Here is a 27,448-nt window from a genome sequence, read left to right as displayed (position 1 = left end):
AGTGCCATAAGGGGTCTTATAATCTTATATGTGTGCTCTAGATCAGTGGATGTGTCTTCACAACTCAGAAGATTTAGGTCATTTATGAGTTAACTTATACACTGGAACTATAGATAACTTCTTTCTGGAACCGTTACATTCCTGAGCTTAAACTTTCCCTGTTTTAAGTGGCATCTTCAGGTTTTTATCCCAAAACTTCTGGTCTGGAATGATCAATAACAGTTTGCTCCAAGGTAATTTAATTTCACTGTATCCTTCCTTTCTCAGGAGCACTGGTGTATACAAGCATCTTCATCAGAGTAACTCACAGAACTGTGCAAAACTCAATATAACACAAAGAAATTCTCTCTCTCTAAGCTATTGGTGTTTCCTTGAAGCTTAAAAATACCCTCATCTGATATTCTAAACTGGAGCTCGTTTATCTTGTAAAACCATACCAATGTAGATAAGAACCCATTAATTCTAAAACTAGTCCTCCAAAACGTTTTTATAAGAAATCACCATGGCTGCGGAAATAATTTCAAATTAATAATTAACTTTAGACACACATAAAACCATATACTACGAACTCAAAAACCAAAACCCACAGCTACTAAATCAAAAGACAAAATATAAAATTATGCAGTCTGCATCACAGCTATCACTGCTGCTCCCATACTGGTTGCAGCCTTTGTGTTCACAGACCATCTGATCCCTTGTCCTTCACGGGGAGACAGAAAAAATCCTGCCAAATCCACAAACTCAACATAATGTCTCCAAAAACACTTCAGAGTGCTTCCAGATTCTCCCTGCAATAACTGAAGTTATTTACAGCTGCCTTACCTCGAACTTTAATAAACATTAATGCAGAGTTTATCTTGCAGCTTAATTGTTTGCTGTATAATGTACAAATGGATTTTCCAGACCTGAATAGCTCAAATTTAGTACCTTCCCATCCCATCAGCTGATTGAGTTGAGTCACAGCTTTCCTTCACTGCCATGGATGCTGCACATGAAGTGATTGGCAGAGCATCACACCCCAACAAAGTTGCACTAGGTCTCCATTATGCAATTAATTTCATGTTCCCACACACATTAATTGTCTTAATGATAGGACAAGTCCTATTCAAAAGTAACTTTATTCCCATTAAGTCTTCTCACCTATTGGTCCAAGGAATTCCCGATAGGTTGGCAGTGAAATGACAGTATAGGACACTGTGTTAACAGGATCCAGTATGCAGCGTGTATCGCCTGGGCGGCAGGACTTTATGCATCGAACAGTCTCTGTACTGTCTACTCTTAATCTGTGAAGAAAGAAGAACAGTTAGTGAGGAAAGGCAATAACTATTCACCTTAATTCACCCTTTATTAAATCTGACTGTTATTTCTGTAGATTCTGGTTCACTGCAAATGAAGTTAGATAGGCTGTAGTTGTTTCTTAGGTTTATTCATGAATGATATGAAGAATTAAAAGATAATGAGATACACCTTAACTTTATGTGATGATGTAGAATGGATGACAATATTCTTATAAAACTTAGTTTCAGCGTATGGACCTTTATTGCACCCAATGTGGTGTTTCCCATTTTTGACTCTTGTGTTCTTATGGTATCTTTTAAATGCACTCAAACATTACAATAGAAAGAAAATCAATACAGAAGTAAAACTAGCAGTTGACTTTCAACCATACACTACTGTTTACATTAGTCAACCCTGCAAAGCCCTTACTAATATCTGAGGGCTTGCCCAAAATTGGGAGTGGGTCAAGCAATACATTCGTTTGAATTATACTTTATAGACTTAAACCCTGCATCGAATTTGTGCATAAAAACAATACAGCTCATTTTTCCAGCTGCTGGGGCAGATGATAGGCCTGCTGAAGATAAGATTCAGATACTTGGATCAATCTAGGGAAGCCTTGCAATACACTCCATAGTGTACCACACAACCCCATAATGTTGTGCTGTGTTCAACAGTAGCTGCAGAGAATTGTGAGATAATCACTAGAGATGACAGAAAGAAATCCTCCATGAAAATCCCTTATATTGACACTCAGCTGATTTTTAGTAAAATTAAGCCCTGTGTGTTCAACTAGATTAGTCTTCTACTTCCAATATAAAGGATTTTCAACCTTTACAGTGCCAAGTATAAGTTGTTAGGTCAAATTTTTTGATGCAAATAAAGTCATCAAGCAAGATACACACTGCTATCTTCACAAGGTTACAGGATGGTTCATTCATCCAGAGTCGATAAAGTCACTTCATTGCTGCAAACATTTGTTCCTAAATGATCCTAGTCTTTTCATATAGCCAAGAATCTATTCCATGTGTTGATCACTCTGTACCTTCTTTCTTAATATGAACCATTGCCCCCTCATCCTTCTCTCAGAATCTAATTTAAAATCAAGTTTTGAATTTATTTCTTTCATTCCCCTATTATTCTTCAAAATCACCTCTTATCTCAAGCAAAAAGAAAATTCAAAAGATTTCTCCTTATAACTGAAATCTTGAATCGAAATTCGTCCCTGCAATACTTCCAGCACCTGAATATATTCCTCCATTTTCAGCATCTAGAACTGGCTCTGGGTTCTAAAGAAAAAGCAAGCTAGACTTGAAACGTTAACTCTGTTTCTCTGACGACAGATGCTGCCAGACTCACTGAATTTCTCCTATGCTTTCTGTTTTTATTCCAGTACTCAATGTATTGTTTGATTAAAGCATTGTGCAATTTGATAATGGCTTTCTTAGACATGTACTCTTCAGTTTTTCCTAGGCCATTGTATTGATTGCTGTCTGAATTGGACAATCAGCTCAGACCTAGGTCTTTTCTCACTTCATCTGCAGATTTTACAGCACCATTCATTGAATACTATCAGCATCCTTTCTCCACCAGCACCTTAAATCCACTATCCCCACACCCCCCATCCCAAACTATAGCATAAGTGCTGCCCCCCCCACACACACCACTTCAGCTCTGATAAAGAGTCATCTAGACTCGAAACATTAGTTTGCTTTCTCTCATGGATGCTGTCTGACTCTCTCTGATCACCAAACTGGTTGTTTTCAGTTATTGAATACTTCTGTTTGATTTCCATTTGTGCAATATTTCACAATTATCTACTTTGCTAACATGTTTTGTCCAACTCATTCTGTAATTTCTAAGCTGCACCTTCATTGCCATTTCCAGTTTTGTACCATTTCCACCAATTTGATTTGAGCTTCTGAATCCCAAGTTTTTGAAATACACTAAAAATAATTATACAGCCAGCACTAATCTCTTGAATGTTTCATTGAGCACCCATTTCCCTTGATACCCACTGCACAGACCTTTGTTCTCAGAGTTCTATAAAGCCTGATTGTATCGGAATGAGAAAACAAATCAACTGTTAGTTAATTGCAAAGTTTTTTGGCTAGAAACAAATTAGACTATTTTGTCAGTGTATAAGACATCAGGGTACAGAGGTTAAATGGCTTCAATGCATATTTAAACAAACAGAAGCAAGCAATGTTGCATGAGGGCCTTTATGAGGAAGAACACCTCATCTTCCACTTCGGGAGCTAACAAACTTATGGCCTCAACATAGAATTAATCAGCTTCCAAATCTCCTCACCTCCCCATCTCATCCCAAGTCCAGCCCTCCCTCTCCATCTCACCTCCTTGACCTGACCTAACCTAACCTAACCTGTCCATCTTCCTTCCCACCTGTCTACTCCACCCTTCCCATTCACCAATCTCAATTCACTACTACCTGCATACACCTATCACCATCCCACCTACCTTTATCCTGCCATACTCTCCTCCCTCTATTTGTTTCTCAGCTCCCTTCCCACCCTCTAGTCCTGATGAAAGGTCCTGCCCAAAACATCAACTGTCCTGCTGTTCTGATACTACATGACCTGCTGTGCTTTCTCCAGCTTCACGTTTTATTAACTTTATACGAATAGACACAAGTAAAGACGAACGACCTTTACATTCAGAGGAAATGAAATCCATTTATTTAACAATCTGAAATAATGGAAAAGTAGTACATATATCAGACAGTACAAAAATTCTCCACTTGATGTTAACTGGCAATTAACTCTAATTAGTATTAGAATTTGCCTGTGAAAAGTATCTTCATGGGATTAATCTTAAAATGAAATGGCACATCAGCCAGAGTGGTAGGAAGTTATAAACTCCGGCTTGGAAGAGTGGTGTCAAGTCGCTCTCAAAACTGTTGGCATCTGTAAGCCCCAAATAGAAAGATGATTGCTGACTACTGTCAACAGAATGATCATTTTGGATAACTGCATCCATCTTGCTTCATACTGACATTTTATCAGGCCATATCATCATAGACCTGTTGTTGAAAATTACTGAAATGTGCTATTAAGTGCTTTCTGCAATTAAAACACTTAAGTAAAGCTAACATTTGTATATCTAATCTGGATCAAGAACGTCATAATTTTGTGCAGGCATCTGTTTCACTCAAAAACATTCTATGTTTCAAAAACAGAACAATAAATTTTATCAACCAGTGCAATCTTGAAAAGCATATTTAGCACAATGACAGATGATTGATTGTAATAAATTCCAGCAATAATGCCAATTCATTAAAATTTTAGGAATTACAGTACATAAAGTAAGAAAGAGACAATTTAACCACTTAAAAAAGACTTGCATAGGACCATTAATTTCAACTACAGTTTTGTGACAACTCATTGCATTACAACACTGCTTGGAATATTCTGCTAGTCAATAATCATGGTTAGGTTGTGACAGGTTCTCTGGCTATGGTGTTAAAGTAAGTAGAGAATAAGTACTTGAACATGTGAAAATGTGTAATAATAATAATAATAATAATAATAACAATAAGTTTCTTGTGAATCTACTCTAAACTTTGCTATTGAGAAAATAATTTTGGAATGCACTTAACAATAATCCACTCCTGCAAAACCAAAGGGAGTGAATTTTTGCAGTTTTCCTGGTTCTCCAGCATACCTGTGACAGATGCACTTCAGAAAACCCAGATGAGTAACATGAATTACATTTCATATCATTTCCCCTGAGTTTCCTAGGCTGTTCATTTTGCCAAATATTGCAGGAGAAGTGCAGGGGAAATGCTCATTAGGAGTCATCTTCAAAGTTTCAATCAGTGCAGAGGAGCAATCTGTTACTCCAATTATATTAAATAGGAATCCCAAGATGATAGTTTCAATAGACAAGTGTGGATGCATCACAAAAATCATGGGGAAATCTAGTCTAGTCACTGTTTTGATGATATAACCCCCTTCTCAAAGCTCTAAGCATTACTGTTAATCTCCTCCAAGAGGTAAACATTTTTTTCAATGTGGAAAAAGCAAAATTAGTTTTAGCATTTACATTTTTACTTATGTAATTATGATTTTAGAAAAAAAAACCCAAAAGAAAATATTTGACATAATGATTTACTCCATGTATCATAGGAAGACCTCACTATTGTACAAATGACAATGCCTTAAATGGGTCACTACAGGAATAATACTCTAGTCTCACACTTTTCCTAATTTTACATCCTCCTTATGTATATGAGGAGATAAAAATCATGCAGTGAGATTTATAATTAAACTGTTGAGCATGCACTAAAGGAGAGGAGAGCAATGCATTATGAAAGTTAAACTTTGTGGTCTTCAAAAAATAAAAAAAGAAACCTGTGCACTGAGTTCTTAGAAAATATTCAGAAAATATAAGAAAGAGCAGATTTCAATTTTTGCCAGTAAGCATATCATAAGGGTCAAATGGGGTATTAATAGTAATTATTACTCTGACTATTGACCAAACAATAGTCATCAAACCTGCGCAGTGACAACAATGTAGATTTTTGCTATAAATATGTTGGTGATTCCATGACGCAAGAGCTTCATCTCAACGGTGAGAAGAAAATCCCTGGGTTCTGATATTTGTTGCTGCACAAACACAATTCCGCTGTGATTATTCAGTTCTTGTGTGTTAAAGTAGTTGTCCTCATTGCCATGGGTGATGGAAAGGAGAATATTATCTCCAGCAACTGCATGAGAGGGCCCGAAACGAAAGACATTGGTGGGCACTTGGATGTTGGTGGGGAAAGTGAGGTAATAGTAGGTTATTCTTAAAGGCAGGCTTTGGCACTCCTTATTCTCATTGCAAGGCAAGCGCTCACAGCGACTAGAAGAAAGTGAGAAAGGAAAGAAGGGTGTTAATGAACATAAGCAAAGCCAGCAAGTCAGTGCAGCAGAAAATAAAAGAATTACCACACAATGGAGGTAAATTTCTGAGATGCTTCTTCTACTTGTCTATCTACCTTCCATTGAAGAGCTGCAAAAGTCTCAGATAAATGACAGATGAGCAAGAAAACTTTTCAAAATATCCACCATCAGCGCTTCCACTAAGAATTTTAGATTTTGGCTCTTTGACTGATGACAATTCAATAAGTATTTTCTTCAGTTGCATAACATACAAAAAGGTTTTACACAGGCTGAATTTCCAAAGAGGTTTTCTCTACGTTAGTCTTTGCCATGAAAGAGCTACAGAATCTCTGGAAAAACGGTGTAAATCATTGATTTTGCAAGCTATCTGTAGATCTTCCAATAGAAGTATAGCAAACAGAGAGAAAAAAAATCTCAGAAATTCAAACCCCATCTGATCTCACATGTTGAAAGTGGTCTTTCAGAAAATCCATTACTTCTAGTTTAATTTTGTCTTATTAGCAGTGTAATAACAAACATTGTGAGTAGCCATTTAGTTATAAGACATGTTTTGACTCTAGCAGCATTGAATTTCCTGCTCACACCATAATTTCAGCAGAAAGAGCTTCAGAAACCCCAAAAATGTAGTCAAATATGTAGTGGTAGAAAGGCATTTTGCTATGCAAAGCCACTCAGAAGCTTGCACATAACCATAGCAAAGGAAGAAGTAGAACACACTGTTAACAACAGCACGAGACACAAAGTAATAATTTGGAAGCAATACATTTCCGACAATGGGGATAATCCTTGACATTAGAGGGAAGGTGTACAAACCAAAATAATAAGCTAAGATTCTTCAACCTCTGAATGAAATGGCTCAGAGGGAATTTTGCAGAAGCACAAATACTTAACAGAATAGACAAAGTAAATATCAGAGCAGAGGAACAAATGGATTTGAGTTTAGTCTTGTAAAGGAAAACTTTAGAAGAAAGGTCAGCAAATATCTTTTTAGGCATAGAGTGATAAAGAGTTGAAAGACTTTGCCTGGAAGATTGGCTGAGGGTAGGGTACAACTCATTTAAGGAAGTATTTACTGCAATTGGAAAATGTGTAGTGGGTTTTCAGGAAGTGTGCAATGAAATCAGTCTTAATTACCTAGATCTAAATTCTGATCTTTCATGTGCAAAGGATAGGACAGACTTCCTTTGAAAAATGATTTGGAGATGCCGGTGTTGGACTGGGGTGTACAAAGTTAAAAATCACACAACACCAGGTTATAGTCCAACAGGTTTAATTGGAAGCACACTAGCTTTCGGAGCGACGCTCCTTCATCAGGTGGTCGTGGAGGGCTCAATCCTAACACACGTAATTTGCAGTAAAAATTTACAGTGTGATGTAACTGAAATTATACATTGAAAAATTGATTGTCTGTTAAGCTTTTCATCTGTTAGAATACAGTGATAGTTTCACTTCTTTCATGTATAAATCACAAAACTTTTTTTTTAAAAAGTTGCATTCTCGGGTTAGCTGTTAACAATGGTGATATCTAGACAATATGTTGAAGGTGTTGGCCCCCTGTGTTCTCTGTCGATGCTATGATGTTTAGATTGATTCTAATCTAAAAAGTGAGATAACAGAGTTTTACATAAATTCATGCAGTTTTGAGTCAGAGTTCTACATGAATGCATGCAGTTTTTGAGCAAAGTACAATGTAACCCTGAAAGTACAAATTCACCCCACAAAATATATGTGTGCTTCCAATTAAACCTGTTGGACTATAACCTGGTGTTGTGTGATTTTTAACTTTTAAAAATGATGGTACATAATGTCAGTCATATCTGTGACAGTCAAATAAATCAGGAATATCTGCATCCCAGTTAGATGCTCTGGATTCAAACCCCAGTGCCATTTTAAATTCACAATATATAGCTTCACTGACCCTGGAGGAGGAACCGAACTAAAATTAGACTGCTCACCTTCTCCTGTTAGCTGCTCATCAATGCAGTAATTGCAGAGTTCACAATCAAATAGGTTGCCCTGACCTCTTTCATTTGTTTGTTTTTAACCCCTCTTGTCACCAATCCAAGAAATATTAACTCTCTATAATAATTAATTGTAAGCTTCAGGCATTCAACAGACTGGAATTTAAAAATGCATGCTTAAAAATGTAACAGGAAAAGAATAATGTAATTGTTTTGCAATAGATATAGTGATTTTAATATGCCTTACTACTTGATAATGATAAGAGGATGTGATAAGGAAGAAACATCTTCTCCAATTGGAAAATGAGAACCAAGACATCAGTTAAGGTACAACAAATCATAAATTCAATTTAAAATAATGTTTTAACTCTTACCTAGCCAAGCATAAAGTTATTTTATGATTGAAAACAGTTGTATCCATTCCAACAATTTAAATGAGAAGGCATGAAATTAAAGAATATTCAAATTAAAGAACTAATATGTGTAAAGTAGGTCAAGGTTTTGTATAAAACTCACCAAGAAAGAAATTATTCACTCTACCTCTTTTATTCATGTGCTCCGCATCCTTGACATGGTGCAAATTTAGAGTTTTTGATCAAGTCCATAATTTTGAACTGTTTGTATTGGTCATAATCATGTGGAGCCATTGTGACCATATAAAAGAAGCAAGTGTCACACTCAAGATGTCAGTGCCACAGTTCCATTTTCTTTCAACCAGCAGATTCCCATAGTGTAGGCTGGGATCTGTGATGTTAAACTGTTCGGTAGAGTGTTATTGGGCCTGTCCTCTCCCAAATTTTGATAAACCCCTTTTCATCAATACTAAAATGTGACACCTCTGAAGTATGATAGGTATATAGGAACTGAAGTTGCACATTCAACTCCTCAACCTGTTCCACCATTCAATCAAATCATGGCTGATATATATTCTCAGCTCCATGCTGAGGTATTCACCATTTCTTGATACTCTTGCTCAATAATCGCCTACTGCTTTTAGTCTTGAAAATTGCAATTGATTCAGCATCCAAAGCATATGAGAAATAAGTTCCAGATTTCCTAACCAGTGAAGGTGTGCATAACGATTTCATTCCAAACTGAATCTAATTTTAACATTTTAAGCAAAACTACACTCCTTTCCAAAATCAATATACCATTCCTAAATTCCAGTGGCAAGCAGTTTTTACTGCTACAAGATGCTAACACTTTTAAAAATATTCATTCATTGGGAGGTGGGTGTCACTGGCTAGGCCAGCATTTGTTATACATTTATAATTGTCTTTGAGAACGTAATGGTGAGCAGCCTTTTCAAAAACAACAGACACCAAGGATGTCCAATCAGCAGTTTGTATTTACTGAAAAGGTTTTCAAAATTCAGCTCATTTTTGTGGAGGAGATCTAAAATTTAATAAAGAAACAGAGGCACAGACTTGCACATTAGAGACCCTGTCATAACAAATGTAGCTGAAGTGCTCATATATCACTAACAAACAGGCACTTCAAATTTTCATGGGGGGCAGGAATGGAGCTGGCTCAGTGTTTGTGCACACACAGTTTACAGAAGCCGATGACTATTTAAATCCTCAGCTGCTTCCACTCCTGTGTGATTTTGGTGAGGCAGTTTTCTGAAGCAAAATGTGTGGATTAGACCAGGTAAGACAAGATCTGGTCCTTGTGAACTAATTTAAACAGCATTTTGGAGAGGCAAAGCACCCCTTTAGATCAAGTCCCAGGAATGTTTTGGTGAGGTAAGTTGCACTTTGGCAATCTAACACACCCTTTAGGAGATGTAATATAATCTTTGAGATCATTAAAAATGGATATATCTGTGCCTAAAAAGTGGATAGATGCATTATGACTGTCAAGTTGTTGAAGAACTTCCAAAGCTTTCATAGAACTTCCAAAAGTACATGGTGTTACAGAAAGATGGTGTGAGGTATTTTAGTACGTCTATTGACAAGTCATTCATTTCAAGGACATTTAGGAAAGGGCCACAAATCCTGTTCTTGCCAGCAACATCCACATCTCATGGAAGAATAAAGAAAAAAATTATAGGATTTGTGCTGCATGACTGATTTTCCATCATTTTCACAGTTGGGTATCTTTCGAGTGAGTGTTTTGATGGACAGATCCAACTGCTTAGAAATCTTAAGCAAAATGTTGGTTTTCATAAGACATTAGTTGAAGGGATCTCAATGTATTTAATTCATTTTTTTTGTTAAAGACTCTTCTTACACTAGTGGAATCATCAAAAGACAGATACGTTTATTTATTTTCAGCAAGCTCCCTGACATTTGCCCATTGTGAATAGTAGGTGAGTTGGCATGGAGAGGGAAGGATGAAATGTGATGATTGAGGGACATGGGTTGGCATGTTGGCACTTACTTAGTATTGGGATTTTAAAGGAGGTATTGAGGAATTGGTTGGCATTATGTGAATGAGAGTATATGGGGGATGGTTAGGGGGCAAGGGAGTTAAGAGGGGACATAGGAATATGGAGAGGACCATACATGGCATGGTAGTATATAGTTAGGTAAAGAGGCATTTTGTGACATGTTGTTACAAAGCTTTGTGGGATTGGCTGGGATGGGATTTGGAGAGTATGTAGGGTGTAGGGGATTTGAAGTCTGAGGGATGAGGGATGTTTTGGTTTCATTCTTTTGAAATTTATTTGCAGAATAACATAAGTGCAGAGAGGCAGGCATCACACCCAGCCTATATCTGCACTGCAGCTAACAATCTCTGCTCCAGTTCCTTCCATAAAGATACAATGCAACCCTTGTGACACTTTCTGTGGCACTTTTTCCTGGGGCAGGTTTGTAGAGTCCTTGTTTGGGTGTTGCTGATCCAGGAGAAACATCTGGACCAGAACATACTGAAACTCTGTCAGCCTTTCTGTTGTAACATCACCATCCAATGTTTATATTCTAAGATTGCCTCTAAGATATGAGAGTAATTTTATCACAATGTGTGGCAATCCAAACTGTTCAATTTTAACAGAATTTAAATTAGGATGGTTCTTTTGTAGAGTGGACAAACAGCTCCATGATATAAATATCCAAATGGTAATGACAAAATCTACCCCATATTGCATCTCTGAGGGAAAGAGTTAATAACATGAAATTTTACCTAAACATTCATTCTATAATAAAAATATAAAAATTTTACAATAATTTAGAATGATGACAAAAGAACATAAAATGGATTTAAATCATAAACCTGGTATATACTGATAGAATCTTCCCATTATCTAATATTGAGTTTTCTAAATAGTCAGACTCTTGTCATACTTCAAAAGCTAACAGTGTGATAGATCTCAGCAAAATATTTACTTTAAGCATTTATTTTTGATGCAGGCTGATGTTTTCAAGTATGCTGATTAATAAAGGTACTTAAAGAAACAATTTTAAAAAGTTATAGGCAAGTTAGTAAGGTAAACTGAATAAATTTTAGTATTGCTATTATGTTAAAAAGCCAGGGGCTGAACTTCTGATAAGCTTCACCACTCAACATATCTTAAGGTGGTGCTACATTATTAGCAGAGGTCAAATCTGTTATCTGCCAATTCCATTACAAACAGAAATGTCAGCTTGGATCCTCTGACAAAGACAATTCCTTATTGATAATTTCCGAAACAATGGTAAAGTGTCCTGATTTTTGACTACAGATAGAGCAAAGAGACAGCCACTGAGTTTCCTAGTAGCAGTGATCGAACCCTATGTTTAGGGTGTTAATCTGATCTACACTCTAGCTGTCTAAGCTAATCAAACCCCTTCCATTCAGATTGGGATAGTTCTGTTAGACATGTCAAAAAATTAAAATGTCTGTCTTATATCATCACTCCAACACTGTGGCGCACAAATACCATTTGTATTACTTAAATTAGGAAAAACATTAATACGTGGGATTGAACATGTGGAATGTCTGTTATGAAGTACACAAAGTGAGTCAGACCAGTACATTCTCACTTACCAGTTTTATTGATTTTGCCTCTGGGGTACCTAGTCCTTACCTGGTCAAACTTACATGTGATTCTAGACCTATAGTAACGTGGTTAATAGTTGTCTGAAATGGTCTAGCAACTACTCAGTTGAAAGGTGACTAGGGATAGGACACAAATTCTGGCCTTGCCGCAATGCTCACATCCTAAGAAAGAATTTTCTCCGAAAAGTATTCACTAGTAGAGTTAGCAGCAGTGATTCATAGTAGACAGAACCTATGAATTGCAGCCCATAAATGTTCAGGCTCATGTGAGCTGGTTCAAATGGATTCAACACTGCACAGGGCAGAACCAAAGGGGAAATGGTATTTGCTTCACAGAAAACACTTCAAGATTGAGAATGCAATTAATAACCTAAGATGTTAAGCACAGAATTAGACCAGAAATCAAATTCACATTCATTTCTTTTGTACTTGATGTCGAACAACAAATGCAACAAGAATAACGGAGGACAGAGGCCTAAAAATAAAATATTTATAATTTGCTGTAGATCATACTTTGTTTCTTTAATGGTTAACAGAACGAAAATTATAATTTATTTTACATTTGATCATTATTAGTTTCAACCATACCATTTTGCTTATAGTCAGAACTAAGTTGAGTGCTGGTCTAAAGCACTGAAACAGAAAAGCCATGTCATCTGAGAACAAAACATGCAGCCTACACCTGAAAATACATTTTAAAAAATCCAGTGTAAATGAGCTGATAGTTTCCATAAAAATTCTTTTACTTACACATCTCTCGACTTTTGATAGTTCTCTGGGCACTCAAAGGTCAGGCAACGGAAGCTGCCCTGAACATTGAAACAGGTCTCGGTGCCAGAGCAATTATGCCTCCCTGTGATACATTCATTGATATCTGTCAAAAATAAAGCAGGAATAATTATACAGGACTCTATACTCTTGCTATTTTTGCATTGAGCTTAGATCCTCTTACAGAAAGTACAATGCTGAACCTCAATGTATGAAGGGACTCACCATTTTCCCATAATATCTTCCATGCATAGAAAAACTAATAAACAGTAAAAATTCCAGTAAATTCTGAATACTCCAGAGCAGAAGCAACATTTAATGCTTGCTGGGCTTGGGTTTTACCAATTAAATTCACTCATTTCCATTTCTCTGTTACTTGCACAAAGCTTATGGAGCTGTGCACAGGGGATTAAATTGATTGCATGTTCTTCAGATTCTTGAGGCCCACACTGATAAATCATATAGCGATATTGACAAGTAAATGAAGGATTTCTGAAGAAACAGCAGAAGATGCAAAAATGCACTTGCACATGCAATGAAATGTTGGCAATACCACATATGTGCCCTGAGAAGTGTTAGTTTGTGGTTGTTCTCCCACTATGTACACAATGAAGGGCAATTCTGGAATGCAAATGCTTTACCAGGTGGGTGGCTGGACTTCAAAAGTGAACCTTAGAATCATACAGTATGAAAGAGGCCCTTAAGCCCGTCAAGTCTGTCCAGGATCAATGATCCTTCGATATCTTGGTAGTAGTGACCACTTCTGCCTGTAGAGAGTGGGAAAATACGATGGGTGTGATACCCTGGGGATGTGGTGGTTAGATAATGGTGCAAGTTTAGGAAGATTGTGTGAGAAACCTTGTAGGCCTTGCGGAGAGAAACACTCTGTGAAATTCACCCAATTTCTGGAAGATTCAGCCTGCAGTACTACAGAAGGCTTTTCTTTGTGAATTCCAATGAGTTATCTCATACAGTGTTCTACTGTTCATCTTATTATATATGCACTATGTCTCCACAGTGCCACATTCAATCTATTATGTGCTCATCATCAGCAGAAATACTCATTGTTGCTGAGACCTTCCAGGATTCACATCACTAGTGCCATGTTTAAAGGCAGTTCTACACCTGGTCAATTGTGGCCAGCTAGGAACAGCACTTCACAGTGCACATAGAGGGAGGGAAATGAAAAAGAAAAGCTTCTAAGGCACACCAGTGGTTTGAATGAATCTTCATTAGAAATAGAAGGTCACATTTGTAAATATATTACCTCTTTACATCATCACCTGTCTGATTGCCTGTCATTGTAACTGCAATCACAACAATGAAGCCAAAGAAATTGCCCATCCTTAGTGCTATTCCATGTTAAAACTCTGTCTGAAAGAGTGCTACTCTTTTTCTAACACTTAGTGTAGTATAACATCTTGTCATTGTTCAATGTGGGAATAACTCATAGTGGTAAAGCCTTCAAAAGTGTTGACATTATTAATGATTTTTGAACAATGGGAAAGACGAAGGAAAAAACAATCAAGAACTTCAAAAGAGTAATGCACCTCCTTCAGCATGTCATGTTTCACTTGGTGTGAGTTAAGGTGGGATCTGAGGCCATCATACCAAAAGGTCACATGTTATGGTACAGTGATTATACCACAAGCATGTCTGTTAAAGGAACACTGACATACTACTGGTAGAAATAACACACAATATGTCAATGTCACCCCAAGTTGCCTTCCCCTTTGCCAAAGCCTTTGAGCTTGGCTCCTCAATGGTTGGGATTGTTATAATCTCAATAGTCAAGATTAGAGTGGTGCTGGAAAAACACAGCAGGTCAGGCAGCATCCGAGAAGCAGGAAAATTGACGTTTCAGGCAGGAGCCCTGCATCAGGATTCCTCCAGTCCAGGTAGCATCCTGGTAAAGGCTTGGTTTTCAGGTTGCTGGCCAAACATAGACCTAGAAGTAGAAGGAAGTTGCTTTCGGGAGCAAAGGTACAATTGTTAGCTGTCTCCAGGCAGTCAGGGCTTGGAAGAAGCCTTGAGTAGAAAGTGAAGTCCGAAGAGCCATTATAGTTCAGCTCACAAGCTGTATTTGATTTGATTCCCCATGGTAAACTAATAGAGAAAGTGAAGTCACATGGAGTACAGGGTGTTCTAGCTATGTGGATAAAGAACTGGTTGAGCAACAGGAGAGTAGTAGTTGAAGGGAGTTTCTCGAAATGGAGAAAGGTGATCAGTGGTGTTCCACAGGGATTAGTGATTGGGATATTTGTGATATACATAAATGATCTGCAAGAGGGCACTGTTGGTATGATCAGCAAGTTTGCAGATGACACAAAGATTGGTGGAGTAGCAGAAAGCATAGGGGACTGTCAAAGAATACAGGAGAATATAGGTAGACTGAAGAGTTGGGCAGAGAAGTGGCAGATGGAGGTCAATTCAGGCAAATGTGAGGTGATGGTTTTGGGAAGTCCAATTCAAGAGCGAATTATACAGTAAACAGTCTTGGGAAAAGTTGATGAGCAGAGAGATATGGGAGTGCAGGTCCATTATACCCTGAAAGTTGTTGCACAGGTGGAGAGAGTAGTCAAGAAGGCATATGGTATGCTTGCCTTCATCGGACAGGGTATTGAGTATAAGAGTTGGTAGATCATGTTAAAATTGTACATGACATTGGTTTGTCCGCATTTAGAATACTGTGTACAATTCTGGTCGCCACATTACCAAAAGGATGTAGACATTTTGGAGAGGGTGCAGAGAAGGTTTACGAGGATGTTGCCTGTAATATAAGGTGCTAGCTATGAAGAGAGGTTGAGTAGGTTAGGTTTATTTTCATTAGAAAAAAGGAGATTGAGGTCCACAAAATCATGAAGGGTGACAGGGTAGATAGAGATAAGCTTTTTCCCAAGGTGAAGGATTCAATAACAAGAGGTCACGCTTTCAAGGTGAAAGATGAAAAGTTTAAGGGGGATACACACAGCATATACTTTACACAGAGGGCAGTAGGTGCCTAGAACGCAGCAGAGGTAGTAGGGGCAGGCACGGTAGATTCATTTAAGATGCATCTGGACATATGCATGAGTAGGTGGGGAGCAGAGGGATACAGATGCTTAGGAATTGGGCGACAGGTTTAGACAGTGAATTTGGATCGGCTCAGGCTTGGAGGGCTGAAGGGCCTGTTCCTGAGCTGTAAATTTTCTTTGTTCTTTGTTCTTTAGAACATAGAACAATACAGCACAGAGCAGGCCCTTCGGCCCTCGATGTTATGCCGACCTGTGAACTATTCTCAGCTTATCCCCCGACAATATCCCATCATCATCCATGTGCATATACAAGGATTGTTTAAATCTCCCTAATGTGGCTGAGTTAACTACATTGGCAGGTAGGGCATTCCACACCCTTACCCCTCTCTAAATAAAGAACCTGCCTCTGACATCTATCTTAAATCTATCACCCCTCAATTTGTAGTTATACCCCCTCGTACAAGCTGATGTCATCATTCTAAGAAAAAGACTTTCACTCCTACCCTATCTAATCCTCTGATCATCTTGTAAGTCTCTATCAAATCCCCTCTTATCCTTCTTCTTTCAAATGGGAACAGACCCAAGTCTCTCAGCCTTTCCTCATAAGACCTTCCCTCCAGATCAGGCAACATCCTGGTAAATCTTCTCTGCACCTTTTCCAAGCTTCCACATCCTTCCTGAAATATGGGGACCAGAACTGTACACAATATTCCAAGTGTGGCCACACTAGCTTTTTGTATAGTTGCAGCATGATATTGGGGCTTCGGAACTCAATTTCCCCTACCAATGAAACCTAACACACCGTATGTCTCCCTCATAGCACTATCAACCTGGGTGGCAACTTTCAGGGATCTATGTATATGGACTCCAAGATCCCTCTGCACATCCACACTACCAAGAATCTTTCCATTGACCCAGTACTCTGCCTTCCTGTTATTCTTTCCAAAGTGCATCACCTCACATTTAGCTGCATTGAACTCCATTTTCCACCTCTCAGCCAAATTCTGCAGTTTATCAAAGTCCCGCTGCAACCTGTAACATTCTTCCAAATTGTCTACTACCCCACCGACTTTTGTGTCATCTGAAAATTTACTAATTCATCCACCTATGCCTGCGTCTAAGTCATTTATAAAAATTACAAACAGCAGTGGTCCCAAAACAGATCCTTGTGGCACACCACTAGTTACTGGAAAAAAAATCTTGTTCAAAGACATGACAAAGATTGAAATTCAGAGAAACCCATGGGCAGTGTGAGACTTTACTCAAAGTTTTTGACTCAACTGATTCTTCCCAGTGCTTTCCTGTGAACTGTGAAGTCTTTGGGTGCTGGTCCTTCGAAAAAGTGATAACATGTTAAAGGATTACCAACTCTCCAGGAATCCATGCAGCATTCCCATCTGTGCCCTCGCCAGTAGTACCCTTCTGAAGATCATTATATCTCATCCTATTGGGTGAGCCACATCCTTTCTCACTCTGGCATATATGGATACCAATTTTCTGGCAGGGAATTGATTGGAGCACATCAGACCACCGCTAGAAGTTCAGGGCCAAGAGGTATAAATAGATAACTTGTAAAGCTACCTTTCCTTTAATTCTGGTCTTGGCCCATCAGTGTTGAAGTGTAAAACCAGGGCAGCTGTGCTCAACGTACTGTTGTAAGTCAGTACACAGCTCTGCAGCACAATACTGTTTATTAGTATAAACAGAAGATCTCTCTTGCACTAGGAATTCAGTTTATTAGAGGCTGTATGACAGATGCTGAAGTTTCAAAGGATTCTTAAACATTTTCAGTTGAATATCACACTTCAGAAATTTGAGAATTATTGTAAAGATCATAGCAGAGTCAAATTCCTATGCTAGCTTGAATAAGTAAAGTTCATTGGTTTACCATTAGACTTTTTAGTCTTCCTGTTATGAGCCTTTTAACACCGAACAATGAGGTGAATACGATGTTAATCAAGAAAGAAACTTAAATCTTGGAAGTTTCTCATTGAATGGTCAGCATTGTAATTATTTATAATACAACAATTCATTTGTTTTTATGTTTTTTCTGCACATGCAGTTGACAACTTAAATACAAATATTTTCTTGGAACATAAATTAATTGTTTTTGCTTTAGTTTCAAAGCAACTGGAATTAATAAGTAACATTAGTATGTTTAATAGGAAAATTTGTATATTCTTGGCTGGATTTTCCAATCCGTTCCTACTATATTTCTTGAGTTTAAAGGAGAAAAGGACTGGAGCATGGATCTCTGCTAAGGTCCCTGTACCTCCACCACAAACCCTGCCCTCCACGTGGTGGACCTAACCATGTGAAATATATTTATCCATTAGTTAAGTTAAAGGATATATTTGTCATAATTCCGTCAACAGAACTTTTGATGCAGGGACCGTCTGTTATTTTCAGAAGCACTAGTTGTAGCAGTGGGGGTGTATGCTACAACTAAGTGTAGCCATGCACAGATTTCCAATGACAGAAGAAAATGGGGGTGGGGGGGTGGTGGGAAGTGCGGTTGAGTGGTTTGATGGAACTTTACTTATCTTTCTATCAATTCCAGGACTACAGATTTCCTGTATCATGCAGGTTTTTGGGAGGTTTGGGACAAGCATCAACCATCTCACACGGTAGCTTAGTGGTTAGAATTGTTGCCTTGCAGCACCAGACACCCGCGTTCAATTCCCACCTCAGACAACTGTCTGTGTGGAGTTTGTACGTTCTCCCTGTGTCTGCGTGGGTTTCCTCCGGGTGCTCCGGTTTCCTCCCACAGTCCAAAGATGTGCAGGTCAGGTGAATTGGCCATGCTGAATTGTGCATAGCATTAGGAGTAAATGTAGGGGAATGTGTCTGGGTGTGCTGGTCTTCGGAGGGTCTGTGTGGACTTGTTGGGCCGAAGGGCCTGTTTCCACAATGTAGGGAATTTAATCTTAACCTAATATAATCTTAGTTCTGGCAGAATTCCCAATTGACATCAAGGAGCTTGTCTCCGGAATATTAATGACCCAGGGCTAGAAATTTGGCCTGGAGATGAGGAAGTATTTCAATAGCAGGCAGAAATTCTGGCCTAATGAAAGTACATTCCAAACAGGAAATCAAGATTGCAGAGCTTCTAAAAATCTGCAAATGCAACAGAATCATTTATTATTCAACTTTGCTCCTGCAACATAACCACTGAAAATGAATGGCAACTTGAGAGAATGCATCACATTTCATTCAGATCTTGAACTTCATATGAAGAACATACACTTGTTTGTCAACAGACTACTAGGGTTTTACAAGGAATGAAAGGCACCTATACATCTGAAGTGCAGTTTTTCATCCTTTCATCAGAGCAACTCTGTGTGGGCCCGGACTTCAAAACTTCAAAAGGGTGAGTGCACTGATCTGGAAAACATGGGTCAGTGATGTAGGACACAGACCATGACATCAAGCTCACAGCTTATCAGGGTGAATCGAGGCTGTCATCTGCAGGATCCATAGTACCGAAGTGTTGATACCTGCACTCTCTTGCAATGTGTTTTAATCTTTAAACAACTCAAGAAAAGGTTTACACCTAGTTTGAAACAAAAATATCAAGTCTTTAAGCATATCAACTTCATTTGGAACACAACTTTATTTACTACTGCATTCTTTTGCTGCAGTATATCAAATGCAAGCTATTTTATTCACAGGACACCTGTGCTTTTAAAACAGGAGATTCAAAGATTTGAAATGCATTGACAAATCAGAATCACTTTAAAATGTTTATGACATGGAATTTGATGGACCAATCAAATTGCAGATCGGTTCAATTTGGTGAAGACCCAACTTAGGGACAATTCCTGACTACTTTGAATTACTTTTGCACAATAAATATCTTTACTGTTGCTGTTATTATCAATTATGAAGTAAAACTACATGGAGCAAAGGAATTGGGGGCTGCTGGGGAGTGGACCAGCAGCAGGGAGGCCCGGTTACAGCCCTTGTGTGTTGGAATCAAGACCTATCCAAATATTTCAGATTGAAAGTTGAATTTCCAATTTGGAGCTGGGATGGCAGTACATTCATCTTTTATCTGATTGCACCATCATAATGAGAGTGGTCATGGGCCCATCTTTGGTCTATGCCATGCCAAACTACCAGCTGAGACTGAAGTCAACTAAGGGTGAGAGCACATGTACACGGGGAAATTAGGATGGGGAGATATGATGTTATCACTGGATACAAATAAAAAAGAAAGCAATCTAAAAAGAATGTCTCAGCTAAGTTGGAATTTATTAAGAGCCACAAAGAATGTAACCTACGATTTGAGGAAATACTTTCGTATCAATTGAGATGCAGAAGAGATGGTTAAGGTAGTGTCACTATTACTGTGGTGAAAGATAAAAAGAGGCAAGAATTGAAGGAATGTAATGTTCTGAAGGAGATCAAATATTCTCCCATCACTTTGAGAGATGACTTATCAGCATTAAAAAGACCAGCCTATGTTATTGTCAACTCAAGTGTGACATTAGGCATTAGATCTTGATTTGTATAAGCAATTTCAAATACTACATATGAAATCAATGTTGGATGGAGGCATTGTTTTTGTGACATGCTCAATTGTCTTGAAGGCAAATGACTATTCTTCTCAAATGTCAAAAATCATTGATGGCAGAGTCTTCTCCATTTGGGTCTGTCCGAGGTTGTTTTGTTCCTTAAGCTGTGACCTAGATTGCTAGCTCTGAGGTCAGTTTTCAGTTTGTCTTTATAACTAAGATTTGGATATTCTTCTGAATTTAAATCCTGCATAAGCACTGCATGATCAACCCAGCAAAGCTGAGCTCTTATGATCCTAGGTATGCAGCACTTTACAAGAACCATGACGCTGGGAGTTTTGTCCTGTTTTCTGATGTTGCAAAAAAAATCACAGATAATAATGATGGAATGTTTCTAGCTACTTTATATGATGTTGGTAATTTGTCTAACTCTCACACCCATAACAAAATGATTTAAGAACCAGACACTTCTATGTTCTTTCCAAAGTCTGAATGAGCCAGCCAAACACTGAGCTTGTTTTGCTAAGAGAGGATTGATTTCTTTATTCAGTGTAGTGTTATAGAGAGTATACTCCAAAGATAGCAGTACTTCTGTCCTGAATGGAGTGGTGTCTTGTTGGGATAGTAGCTGTAGGATCTTGGAGTATGCAGCCAGAGGTGGGTAATTAATATCTGTCATCCTCAGTGTAACTGTCCTGAGGCCTGGGCAAAGCCATGACCAAGCTTCTGGATGACCTCTGGAGTGAGTGCTATAATAGTGCAGTCACCCCAAGATAGAGTTCATTCAGCGGCTGTTCAGTAACCTTTGTACAAGCCTTGAGTCTTTGCAGAATTGCTGCACTCATGTGATAAGATCTTTGAGTGGGTGGTGAAGCAGGCCCAAGAAGTTTATAGCAATCAGAGCTGGAAACAACACATCGCCTTGCTTGGTGTCATTGGTGACAGGAAAGGCATCCAATGATTTATCATTTTGTATCATGCTGCCCAGCATACCTTCATAAAATGAACAAATATATTGATCATCTGTTCATGGCAGTCAAACTTGACAGAACTTTCTACAGGTCTTCCTGTTTTCTGGTGTCAGAAGCCTTAATCAGATTAATAAGCACCCTTTTTGTCTTATTCTGTTTAGGGTAATTTCTGGGGCATGGGTTTGGATCCCAACAATGCACATGGTTAAATATAAATATAAACTGGAATTAGAGGTTAGTCTGATGGCGACCAATCCTATCTTGTTCACTGAAGCTCTTTAGGGAAGGGAATCTGCCACCCTTACCTGGTCTGACTTATGTGACTCCAAATCCTTAGCAATGTAGCTGACTGTTATCTGCACTCTGTGCAATTAGGGATGGGCAATAAATGTTGACCAAGCCAACAATACCAACCTTTCAGAAGTTCACCTCAGGGTTAAATAGACTCACAAAACAAATGGACTGGTTTAAACAGAGATAGTGATTGGGAAGGTGAATGAAACCCATGGCTAGGGAGTGGAATATGTGTTTGAGACTGAAGGCAAGACCTTTTGCAAGGATCAATTTTAAGTTCATTTTGTCTCATTGTCTTTCCCTAACCTTATCATTAAGTAAGGATACAAGCTGCAGAAGATAATTTAAATAACACCAGATCAGTTACCGAAGCACTACATAAAATAGTTACAAGTTTTCTGATGAAAAGGTGCACAAGAATATCAGAGCGTGAGTTCTTCTTTGATGAATTGAAATTTGATAGCTACCATGATCAATAAGGTACATTTATACCTTACAACAACTTTAGAAAGAAATTAATACCAAGCCTTTGTGGAGCAGTAACAAAAGGTTGTCAAATCTTAGTCAAAAAGTTGAGATTTAGGGAGAAGTCAGCCATGATTACGTGATTGTACTTTCACCTCCAAATTTCCTTGCCAGAGCTTGGAGTACCAGATTTGGGATAACTCTCCAGTACAGTATTGAAGGGAGGACATAGATGAAATAGATGAAATAGCCACTAGAATTGAAAAGTTATAATAACCATGAAGGATGATTGAACTTGTTCTATTCGTGGCCAAAATTAGAGTCCAAAAACAAAGATAGTCAATATTAAAGCTAATAGAGAATTCAGAAGAAAATTCTTCATACAGAGAGCGATTAGAATGTGGAACTCAGTACCATAATGAGTGGCTGAAACTATTAGCATGAAAATACTTTTGAAAAAATTGAAGCTGGATAAACATACAAGGAAGAAAGGAATAGGAGACTAAGCTGACAGAGTTAGATAAAGAAATGTGGAAGGAAGCTCATGCATAGAATAAACACTAATCTCTGCTCCAAACTGGAGCAGTTTGACTTAATAGCCTAATTTTGTGTTGTACATTCTATGTAATTTTGAAGAAAGGGTATTCTCCCTAATACTCTGGGAAATATTTATCCCTCAACAAATATGACTAAAATTGATTATCTGCTCATTATCAGTGGTTTTGTGGGACCTTGCTGTACAGGAATTGGCTGCTTCATTTCCTACTTCATAATAGTGGTCAACTTCAAAGTACATCTTTGGATGTAATGTATACCTTTTAGGAGAGTTGCAAGAGAAATCCTCCCATCTGTCAGGAAACATCATTGTGCAGCTTTATAGAAAGGCTTGAGTTGCCAAGCTTTCCACACTGACAGGTGAGAAGCCCTCCACTTTAGTATCTTGCTGTTTGGTGAGAAACTGATAGAGGCAGGAGCACCTTAAAGAAGTGACAGAATGCTCAGATCTCTGGCAGAAAAGAAATAGAAGAATTTTGCTGAAAGAAGGTTTCCAGTTACTTCAAATAACCAAACAATTTTGTTTTTCTAAACCCAGTTTCATTTGGAATTTAGATGTTTTTAAAAAAAACTATCCCATTGACTCAAAACAAATGACAACAAAAGAAATAATGCACACATTTAGCATCTATTGTGAAGTAACTGCTACTACTTTCTCTATAGTCCCTGATGGCGATGCTTCACACCACAAACAACAACAATTATTCTTAGTAGAATAATTGGTCCAATGACACATCACACAATTTCGGCTGTGTATGGTCTTAGCAACAACATGGTGCTAATTTTCTTCTACTTAATGTCACTTACACACTAATGCCTGAGTCATTAAGGATAATAAAAGTCTCTGTTCACTTGTGTATGATGCTTATTTTTTAGGAAGCTTTATGTGGGTAAAGAAAGATCCCACTTACAGGATTCAGACTGTTTATTACATTTAAACAATGTAAGTTGCCATTCTGATGCTTCCTACTAATGCTGTTTCAACACCAAGTGAAATTAATGTCCATTATAAATGGCTGTTCAGGATTGCTTGGCACTGAGAAAAGCAAATAAATAGCCATAAGCAATTTTCCTTGATCAGTCTACAGATAATTCTGGATTGAATATCAACTTACTTTTCTCACTTCGAACTTCATGAATCTTTGTGCCAATCGTTTTAATTTTTTTTTACATCTGCAACACCACTGCAACTATCAACAGATTTAATGAAGGAAAGACCATCTGAAGTGCTCAGAAGTGGGGTTCTATGGAATGGAACATCATGTAGTGTGAATGGTACTTGAAATGCTCCATGTCCAAATGTCAGTGGCTAAACCCTTGCCTACAACCAGAAATTATCATTTTTTACTTTAGCAGACAGCACATGGAGTGATTTCTACCATGGATATGTGTGACACACACAGCTCAATGGGGAAGATTGTTATGGAGGTCACACTAATTGTTACATTCCACAGTTCTTCAGAAGTGCCCAAGTCACAGGATGTCATGCTTTAATTTGTCGAAGTGCCTGAGTAAATTTTCATATTCACTTACTGAGTGGTCATTTGACATTGCGGTTTGCCTGTCCTAGTTAGATCCACCTCATCTTTAATTCATACATCCACTTGGCCAGTTTAACACCCAGTGGCAAACATGGGAATTTGTAACACACACCAGTTATATATGAGCATACAAACAGGGAGGAACAGCCCCTCTAGTCTGCTGTGCCATTAAATAAAATCATGGTTGATATAATTGTAATTCCAAAACCATATTCACATTTTATACCTCTTGCTTACCAAAATATATATCTGCCTCTACCTTAAAAATATTCAATTACTCTGATTTCACTACCTGTTCAGGAAGAGAATCCCAAAGACCCATGGCGCTTTGTGAGAAAATATTTTGTCTCATTTCTGTTTTAAAGATTCAACCTTTATTTTTAAATGATGATCCCTATTTATAGATTCTTCCATGAAAGGAAACATCATCTTAACATGCATCCTATCTAGACTCCTCAAGACCTATATGTTTCAATCTGATCACCTTACTCTTTGAAACCCAAAAAATACAAATCTAACTTGTCCTACCTTTCCCAGAAAGCAATTGGTCAATAATCTGGTAAATCTTCTTTGAACTGCTTCCAATGCATTTATGTCCTTCTATAAATAAGATGACTAATACAGTACCATCTCACCATGGCCCTGTATAACTGAAAAATCGTCTTCCTATTTTTATATTCAATTTACCTTACAATAAATGATAACATTCTATTAACTTTCCTAACTATTTTCTGCATCTGCATACTAGCTTTTTGTGGTTCATGAACTGGGACACAAAGATCGCGCTCAAATCTCTGCAATCTCTAAAGTACCACATTGTATTGGCAGTCTACATTCCTCCTATATTTTTTTCCACTGCACAGATTTCCCATGTCCAATTGTAGTAGCAATTTCTGGAACTCAAAGTCAATTCATTGATACACTGATCATAGAACATAGAACATTACAGTGCAGTACAGGCCCTTCATCCCTCAATGTTGCACTAATCTGAAGCCAATAGCTACACTATTCCATTATTATCCATGTGTTTATCCAATGACCATTTAATTGCTCTTAAAGTTGATGAGTCTACTACTGTTCAAGGCAGGGCATTCCATGCCCTTACTACTCTCTGAGTAAAGAGACTATCTCTGACCTCTGTCCTATATCTATCACCCCTCAATTTAAAGTTATATCCTCTCGTGCTAGCCATCACCATCCAAAGAAAAAGGCTCTCATTATCTACCCTATCTAACCCTCTGATCGTTTTATATGCCTCTATTAAGTCACCTCTCAACCTTCTTTCTATCAAAAATACCTTCAAGTCCCCCAACCTTTCCTCATAAGACCTGCCCTCTATACCAGGCAACATCCTGGTAAATGTCCTCTGCACCCTTTCCAATGTTTCTACATCCTTCCTATAATGCGGTGACCAGAACTGTATATAATACTCCAACTGCGGCCGTACCAGAGTTTTGTATAGTTGCAACATGACCTCATGGTTCCAAAACTCTATCAATAAAAGCTAACACAACGTATGCCTTTTTAATAACCCTATCAACCTGGATGTCAACTTTCAGGGATCTATGCACATGGACACCAAGATCGGCGGCACGGTGGTACAGTGGTTAGCACTGCTACCTCACAGCGCCAGAGACCCGGGTTCAATTCCCGCCTCAGGTGACTCTCTGTGTGAAGTTTGCACATTCTCCCCGTGTCTGCGTGGGTTTCCTCCGGGTGCTCCGGTTTCCTCCCACCATCCAAAAATGTGCAGGTTAGGTGAATTGGCCATGCTAAATTGTCCATAGTGTTAGGTGAAGGGGTAAACGTAGGAGTATGGGTCTTGGTGGTATATGCTTCGGCGGGTCGGTGTGGACTTGTTGGGCCGAAGGGCCTGTTTCCACACTGTAAGTAATCTAATCTAATCTAATCTAATCTCTGTGCTCATCCACACTACCAAGTATCTTACCTTTAGCCCAGTACTGTATACAGAGAAACCTCAATTATAGAATATCAATTATCTGAAAATCGGATTATCCAAAGGAGATCTCAAGATCCCAACAGAAAGACTACATCAAAGACGTGTTTCTAACAGTGATTGTGTCTTTTGTTTACAGTGATTAAATAGGCACCATCTCTAAATGACTGACCTCCCGCCCATGTTGGATGGGGGTTGGGGACAGGAGTGGGGGCAGTGTTGAATGGGGTTGGGGGCGGGGGCAGTGTTGGATGGGGTTGGAGACAATTGGGCAGTGTTGGACGGGGTTTGGGGGCAGGGGCAGTGTTGAACAGGGTTTGGGGGCAGGGGCAGTCTTGGATGGGGGCGGGAGCTCGCTGTAAACTGCTGCAGTCTCCTGAACGGGAGCCAACTTTAAAAACTCCGAGCACCAGCAGAAAGTCATTTAATCAATTAACTGAATAATCCATTATCCGAATGAAAAAGTGCCCGCCTATCTTGTTTGGATAATTGAGGCTCCCCTATATTCCTGTTACTCCTTCCAAAGTGAATTACCTCACACTTAACCTCATTAAACTCCGTTTGCTACCTCTCAGCCCAGCTCTGCAGCTTATCTATAACCTGCAACATCCTTCGGCACTGTCCACAACACCACCAACCTTGTTGCCATCCGCAAATTTACTAACTATCCTTCTATGCCCATATCTAGGTCATTTATAAAAATGACAAACAGCAGTGGCCCCAAAACAGATCCTTGCAGAATACCACTCATAACTGAACTCCAGATTGAACATTTCCAAATCAACCACCTCCCTCTGTCTTCTTTCAGCTAGCCAATTTCTGATCCAAACCAATAAATCACCCTCAATCCTATACCTCTGTATTTTCCACAATAGCCTACCATGGGGAGCCTTATCAAATGCTTTATTGAGCTATACACCACATTAACCACTTTACCGCCATCCACCTGTTTGGTCACCTTCTCAAAGAATTCAATAAGGATTGTGATGCACGACCTACCCTTCACAAAACCGTGTTGACTATCCCTAACCAAATTATTCCTCTCTAGATGATTATAATCCTATCTCTTATAATCCTTTCCAACACTTTACCCACAACCTAAGTGAGGTTCACTGGTCTATAATTTCCAGGGTTATCTCTACTCCCCTTCTTGAACAAGGGGACAACATTTGCTATTCTCCAGTCTTCTGGCACTATTCCTGTAGACGATGATGACATAAAGATCAAAGCCAACACCTCTGC

At 38.5% G+C, this 27,448-nt stretch overlaps 1 protein-coding gene across 2 annotated transcripts in view; it reads right to left on the bottom strand.

Moving 5' to 3' along the window:
* The window catches only part of fbln1 (fibulin 1), a 166,622-nt gene that overhangs the window by 48,597 nt on the left and 90,577 nt on the right, over positions 1-27,448 (bottom strand). Inside the window, exons 14-15 of one of the 2 annotated variants that reach the window (XM_072552309.1) lie at positions 12,875-12,998; positions 1,141-1,283 (exon numbers count right to left, since the gene is read on the bottom strand). In XM_072552309.1, coding sequence (XP_072408410.1) covers positions 1,141-1,283; positions 12,875-12,998 — 267 coding nt within the window. Of the gene's footprint in view, positions 1-1,140; positions 1,284-3,951; positions 6,142-12,874; positions 12,999-27,448 lie in introns of those variants that run through there. The other variant, XM_072552310.1, reaches the window with a different exon arrangement.

Source organism: Chiloscyllium punctatum, chromosome 32 (genome assembly GCF_047496795.1).
Source record: "Chiloscyllium punctatum isolate Juve2018m chromosome 32, sChiPun1.3, whole genome shotgun sequence".
Taxonomy (NCBI): domain Eukaryota; kingdom Metazoa; phylum Chordata; class Chondrichthyes; order Orectolobiformes; family Hemiscylliidae; genus Chiloscyllium; species Chiloscyllium punctatum.
Note: the sequence above shows the minus strand (reverse complement) of the source record. Positions and strands in the feature narration are given on the sequence as shown.